Source organism: Protomyctophum bolini (assembly GCF_963924005.1).
Source record: "Protomyctophum bolini genome assembly, contig: SCAFFOLD_757, whole genome shotgun sequence".
Classification (NCBI taxonomy): Eukaryota; Metazoa; Chordata; class Actinopteri; order Myctophiformes; family Myctophidae; genus Protomyctophum; species Protomyctophum bolini.
Genome location: NW_027665333.1, coordinates 10,266 through 17,500, shown reverse-complemented (window position 1 = coordinate 17,500; position 7,235 = coordinate 10,266). Strand labels below are relative to the sequence as shown.

The following is a 7,235-nucleotide window of genomic DNA, read 5'->3' as shown; positions in this document are numbered from 1 at the left end:
TGCTCAATATTTCATACCGAGGACCCCAAAATTATATGTATTTGGCCTCCATCTGGAAATACGTTGTTCCATGAGGTGACCCTCCCCCAGAAGCAAAGATTTGAGTTGAAAAACGTTCGCTCTGAAAGAATATATATTCAAAGATTTGTGCCGCCGCATTCTTACGATTTTTCAAAAATAGCAGATCTACAAGCTCGTAGCGCGCCACTCAGTGGCGCGCTATGAGCTTGTTGATCTGCTATTTTTCAATAGCTAAATGTATAACATAATGTTTAAAAACACCAAAAGGGGTTCTCGCCCAAGATGGGATAATGACATAAAAAGGCTGTGGTGTTCAGAGAGGGAGCCCCTATGAGGCTGAGGGCCTGAGGGCCAAGGCCAGGCTGTGGTGTTCAGAGGGAGCCCCTATGAGGCTGAGGGCCTGAGGGCCCGAGGAGGCCGGGAGAGCAGAGCGCTGAGCCCCGGCCCTCTCACAACTCACACCAGGCTTTTGTGAACAAAATTAGATATCACAAAGGGAAATTCCCAGCTAAAATGACCCAGATATGGTGTCATAGACTATGAGAGGATCTGTTAAGAAATGTGTGTGGGAAAAAAAGGAGAGAGAGAGAGAGAGAGAGAGAGAGAGAGAGAGGAAGAGAACAAGACAGAGAGAATAAAAATAAGAGCGCTTATCAGTTTTTAAAATGGTAAATCCGTTGCTGTGTCTCGTTTCAGGACTATAAGGTATTTTATGCCCATCATCGACAATCAACAGGAAAAAAAAAGCCATAGTTACTGTACATTGTTGGCAGTACATTCTGTTATTGCAGACGCAGACTGAGAGCAGTGGATGTGTGTGTGTGTTTTATGACGGCTGATTTCTGTATATCGATTTCACTATCGACTCATATATCTGCAGGTATGAAGACAACACAACAGACAAGGCCTGTACTGTACTGTACTGTACTGTACTGTACTGTACTGTACTGTACTGTACTGTACTGTACTGTACTGTACTGTACTGTACTGTACTGTACTGTACTGTACTGTACTGTACTGTACTGTACTGTACACCGGCCCAGCAAGGCAGTACAGTAGACAGAACAGGAGCTCTGGGCATTCTATCACATGGACAACACACAGTCCGTATCAGTTAGGAAAAGTGTCTCTGGGCTAAGCCTATACTCTACTACTAAAATGCTCTCAGTTTAAACATCTCTCTTTCACTTCCCGCTATCTGTGTCTCAATAGCGCCGTGCGTTAACAAGGGGGAAGGATGTCAAGTTCAGTAGGGCACGCATACCTTAGGGCAAACCAAGGGAGAGAGAGAGAGATCTGCCAGAGTGATAGATAACAGAGAAGAGAAGAAGGCCACGACTACACTGTTCCTATTCAACCCCCTGTGTGTTGTTAGCTTAATTAAAAAAAAAAAAACACTGTTATGCATTGCCCAACGTGTACGCTGCAATGTTTTATACATGCTATACGTGAACCGCAGGGAAAGCATGTACCGGTAATTAGGACATAATTATTATTACACAGAATACCTATTGTTTGGTTCAAAAATATCTTTTCATGTTTTTTCAAAGACGATTCTTCCATGAACGAACATACATCTGACTATGTGTGTTTAATGTTTTATTTTTAAACAAACAGCTGCAGGCAGTTCCCACCCTGGTGAACTCGTGCTGAACTGAACACTCTTACAGTATGTGTGTTTCTGTGGTGACCTGAGGCACTTTTAAGGTTCTGCAGAGAAAGGGGGAAAAAACGGGATGCACTACTACTGTATATGTAGCCAAAATGTACTGTAACTACACTCAGTGTTAACCCATTCTGAACGGGGACCCATGTTGGTGTTGGCATCATGTTATGCTTTAGCTATTGAAAAATAGCAGATCTACAAGCTCATAGCGCGCCACCGAGTGGCGCGCTACGAGCTTGTAGGTCTGCTATTTTTGAAAAATCGAAGAACGACTGACATTTTTAGAATCTGATCTCAGGTCAGAATGGGTTAATCAGACCAGTGTGTGTCCAGTGGAAACCTCGTATGAATCTGATCTCAGGTCAGAATGGGTTAACCACTTCAACCCCTGTGTCCCTATTCTGGGCACGTCATAATAGACAAGCCTTCGGGGGGAAAAATATCACCTCGACAAGTTCACACTACCGCATGACGGGTTGTTGTGAGCTTTCAAATCTTGCCATTTTCATGGAAAATATTTGGTGTAAGAGGGGGAAAAAGTAAGGGGGAAAAGTACAGACCCCTGGTGGACCCCCCCCCCCCGGTCAATGACGTATAGAGTTTAAATAGTTAACTCTTTTTTGAGGGGCTCCAAATGCATGGCTTTCTGGAATCATGTCACTGCAGGCCAGCCAAGTCTATGGACCTTTAATGTTTGCTGAGAGCCTAATTATACATTTCCTGTCCCAGCCAAAGTCTATGGAATTTAATATTCTTTTAATTTTGTTTTACTTTTAATTTGTTTGTTTAGGGCAGGGGTTTTCAACTGATAATGAACCAGGGACCACCACCCTGACTGAGAAGGGGGGATATGGGCGTGGTGTGGGGGGAAAATTAACCTTCCATATTAAAATCATGTTGCTGTTCATTGTAGCTTACTGTATGTATGAGCGAGCGGACACATGCAATTCAGTGTGATTTTATTAGTTAACACACTGACCCCTTTTGGTGTTTTAAACATTATGTTATAATTTAGCTATTGAAAAATAGCAGATCAACAAGTTCGTAGGAGCTTGTAGGTCTGCTATTTTTTTTAAATCGCGAAAATATTTATTTCAGAAAACTGGAGGATTTAGAAGACATTTAAAAAATGTTGACGTCAGGCCTAAAAATGGGTTTAACTTTTTCTTCCACTGTGTGTTTTACGTGAACTCACCTAGCTGAGGAGCCAGGGCCGCCATGTTGGGGTCCAGGTGGAAGCTCCCCATCAGGAACTGGGCCTCGGCGCCGGCCGGGTCGATCTTCAGGCCCGGCGGCAGGCTCATGTTCTGGGTCAGGTAGTACTGGTAGAGCTCGGCCTCGGAGGGCGAGGGCATGGCGCCGAGGCCCAGCCGGCTGTGCTGCATCTGGGTGACGTTCTGCTGCAGCAGCATCATGTTGTGCATGTGCTTCTCGCTGGTCATGTGGATGCGGAGGTTCCGCGCCACGTTGGTCTCGTAGTCGCACACCTCGCAGCGCCACGTGGGCTTGCTTTTTGGCTTGGTGGGCGAGGGGGCGCCGCACGGCCCCCCCGGTCCCATGTGGGCCACGGAGGACTGCGTGGGGAGGTGGTGGTGGTGGTGGTGGTGGGGCGGGTGGTGCACGCTGGCCTGGGTCACCCCAGACGGGATGGCCACCACGCCGCCTCCTCCGCCCGGCACGGCGTGGCCGAACACGGACTGCTCCTGGCCGGTGTTGATGGTGCCTCCGTTCTGCAGCGTCTGCATGTTGTTCAGGTGCTTGTCCGACTGCATGTGGATGCTCAGGTTGCCCTTCGTGGTGGTCGAGTAGTTACACACCTGGAAAAAGACATTTTTAATTGAACATTTTTTTAATGTAATTCTTAATTGTTATGTACATTATGTCAAACTATGAATTCATAACAGTTTAAACATCACTGCCGGACATTTTCAAAAGCATGTCATGGCTTATTGCCATTGTTTCCATTCCATTCATGTATGAAAAACAACTTGCAGAGACTTTTAAGATACCGTGATCCAACACACTAAATATCACTACACCGGGGGGGATGAACAATGAACAATAACGTTCTATGTATGGTTCTATGACTTTCCTTTCCTTTCCTTTTCCTTTCCATTTTATCCAAATAATCCAAACCTGAGAGTAGAGTACAGTATAATTAATATCTCTACAAACCTCACACCGGAAGGGCTTATATCCACAGGTGTAGCTTTCCCCGCGGGCCAGACGGGGGTGACTCTGCCCAGACGTGCAGTAGGAGCAGGTCCCTCCAGAGTCCGGGTGCTTCTCCTTCATGTGGGCCTCCAGGGTCTGCTGGTACTTGTAGTGCCAGTTGCACTTGGGACACTTGAGCGTCTTGCAGGAGTTGCGCGAGTGCATCATGGTCATGTGACCGCCCAGGGACCGCGACGACCCCAGGACGGTGTCACACTTGGGGCATTCCACCCCGCTGCCTCCGCCTCCTCCTCCGAGCCCGTGGTTCTGGGAACACTCGCCCAGCCCCGTCATGTCGCAGGAGGAGACCCCCGGGGGGAGACCCGCGTGGGAGTGAGGTGAAGGGTGGAGGTGATGGAGATGGTGGTGCATGTGGTGATGGTGCAGAAGGGCTCCGTTGTCCTCCTCTCCCTCTGCCCCGGGGCAATCATTTGGTTCTGGAGCTGTGGCACTATTCTCTCGATTGGCACTTTCGTCGGCGGCGGCGTTAGAGGCCCGAGGCGAGGAGGAGGAGGGGCCGGCGGCGTCCTCGTTCCCTCTGATGTCGGCCCCGGGGACAGAGGGCCCCTGGACAGAGGGCCCCTGGCAGTTAAAGCTCAGAGGGAGCTCTGAGGTCCTCCCCCCACCGTCTGCAGCCGAGACCTCCTCCCTGACGGACGAAGTGGAAGCCGGGGCCTTGCTGTTGAGCATGGAGCTGACTGCAGAGGAACCGCAGGCAGAAGGCTGGAGAGCGCTACTAGGCATCAATAAAGGAGATTTGGAAATGCTTTGGTTTGAGACAGCCGGTTCCCCTACTTCACCTCCGCAACTGCTACTGTTACCACCACAGGCCACCGCAGGGCCTTCCTCCTCCTCCACCTCGTCCTCTTCCTCCCCTAATAAGAGATCGTCTTCCTCCTCCGAGCCACCCATCTGGCTCAACAGGTGTACCTTGTTCTCGTGGCCGTCCATCTCCCCGTCCTCTCCCTTGCAAGTCCCCTCTTTCCCAGCAGGCCCCTCTATTCTCCCTCCCTGTTTGGGCAGGGCACTGGAGTCTTTGGCAGGGCCTGTGGTTGAGGTAAACGTGGACGCTTTGGGGAGGGAGAGGACGGAGCCCAGCAGGCCTTGTTGTTGTTGATGGAGGCTAGAGTCCGAGGCCTCGTTGGCCCCTGCACTACCGCCACCGGCCTCCAGGTGGACTCCGCTGAACGAGCCGTAGAAGCTCTGGCCGGAGTTCATAGCGTGGAGCATGGTGGGCGGTGGCGCAGAGCTCTTGTTTTTTGGTTCCAGGAAACTGATGAGGGGCTCCTTGTCTTCCCCGATGCCCTGGATGATGGCGGACGCATGCTTGTCCCCCAGCAGCCGCCGCTCGTCCTCGCACAGAGTCATGCGGTGGTCGTGGACGGCGTGAGTGGCGAAGGAGCGTGCGTAGCCGAAGGACAGCTTGCACAGGAAACACATGAGAATGGGCTTTCCTTTGCCGTAGAGGGCCAACCCATCGAATTTGGAGAAATCCACGTTGTTTGGAACATCTTTGGATACGCAGGACTTCTTGGCAGACCCGTCGCTGTTCAGGTAATCCTTGTTGCTTTTGTGTCGCACATCAAAGACACGGAAACTGTGCAGGACAGGACTGAGGCCTGCCAGGGTTGAGGTATTGGGGAAACCTTGGTCTGAGTTGCCGAACCACTTCCCGAAAGACGAGGCTATGTGGAACGTGTTGATGATCTGAGGGTAGACCGACGACGAGGTCCCGGCGGGTTCCCCGGGTTTCTCCCCGCTGGGGAGAGAGTTTGTGGGAAGCAGGCCGGGTACTGAACCCCCACCACTTTGGATCAACTGGCTGAGACTCTCCACGATATAGGCTGAACCGTCCGGCTGGTACACGATCTCTCCGGCCAGGTTCTCGACGTCACTACTCTCCTCTTCCTCTTCCTCATCTTCTCCCTCCTCGTCACTCCCGCTCTCGGCCGTGGCCCTCCGCCGCGAGGCCTGCTGCCGCAGGAGCGTAGGCATGCCTCCTCCCCCGGGCGCCATGGTGGGCACCCCGGGAAACGGCTGCAGACTCGGGAAACAGCTGTCGATCTCCATCTCGTCCAAGTCTTCTGACTCCTCCTCCTCTCCACAGCTCAGTCCTTCCGGCTCCTCCTCCTCCTCCTCCTCTCTCCTCGGGCGCAGCCGGCCCGTGGCCGAGCTGTCGCCGTGGGCCGGGGGGCGGGGCGACGTCTGGTTGGCCTGCCGCAGCGCGTGAGGCTCTCTCAGCGCATCATGGGGCGCAGCGCCGGGGTTCTGGGGTTGTTGAGACGAGGGGTAGGGAGCAGAGAGAGACAGGGGGTCCAGGAGGGAAGGGGGCTGGGCGTTAGAGTGATCGTTCCAGGGCTGTGGTTGCTGCTGCAGGGAGGAGGTGGTGGAGGAGCCGAGCCCATCGTCTGTCCCAGAAACCACGGGAGACTCACAGCTGTCCATGCTGACGGCTACATGAGGCGCTCATCGCATCCAGGCCTGGAGAGAGAGAGAGAGAGACAAAGGGAGATAAGAGGTTAGGGCCTGGAGAGAGAGACACAGAGGGAGATAAGAGGTTAGGGCCCATAATGGTTGTACATAATGAGACAACACATGCAACAAACCCACGCACGCACGCACGCATGCATGTGCACATATGCATGCACGGCCGCGTGCACACACACACACACGCACACGCACACGCACACACACACACACACACACACACACACACACACACACACACACACACACTCCACATTTTTCCATACTATTGTTGGCGTCCTAAGTGGCTGTACTCCCCGCCACACAATGTTGCAAAACAAAGATGGGATGAGAGATATCTTCCATGAAAGGAACACCTACCTATGTATAGAAACCATAAGAAGACATTTAATGTACACTATTGTGTCCAACGGGTTGAGAGACAAGAGTCTGAGATATAATTGGAAAATATGACAGAGTGCTCATTATGCCAGATTAGGTACTTAAACACAATACCTGAGACAAGCACTAATAAGCCAACCACGATTCATCTTCCTGCCATCTCAGGAAAGGTACCATCTTTTATCTTCACCTTCCAAACAACACCCCTAATCTTACATTCTGCAAATCCTACATCCGTTTTTAATTAACTTCCCAGTCAGAAAAAGAGGAGAAACAGGCCAACTTAATGGATAAAATAGATCCATTGTGAGATAATTAGACACTGAGAAGCCACCCATCAGCACATGATACGATTTACATAACTGGAAGAACCGGTGAAGGGAACTGATTAAAACGCCCGATGCTATTTCTATAAGAACAAAACAAATGCAAAGTTCAACACTGTCACAAATATGCACCAATAAAA

The 7,235-nt window shown here is 51.0% G+C and overlaps 1 protein-coding gene across 1 annotated transcript in view; it reads right to left on the bottom strand.

The window, feature by feature from the left end:
- The window catches only part of LOC308312308 (zinc finger homeobox protein 3-like), a gene marked incomplete at its 3' end in the record, with an annotated part of 10,106 nt that extends 3,734 nt beyond the window's left edge, over nucleotides 1-6,372 (bottom strand). The window contains exons 1-2 of the mRNA XM_080794671.1: nucleotides 3,863-6,372; nucleotides 2,883-3,504 (exon numbers count right to left, since the gene is read on the bottom strand). Coding sequence (XP_080650797.1) covers nucleotides 2,883-3,504; nucleotides 3,863-6,346 — 3,106 coding nt within the window. The remainder of the gene's footprint in view (nucleotides 1-2,882; nucleotides 3,505-3,862) is intronic.
- Nucleotides 6,373-7,235: the final 863 nt, after the last annotated feature.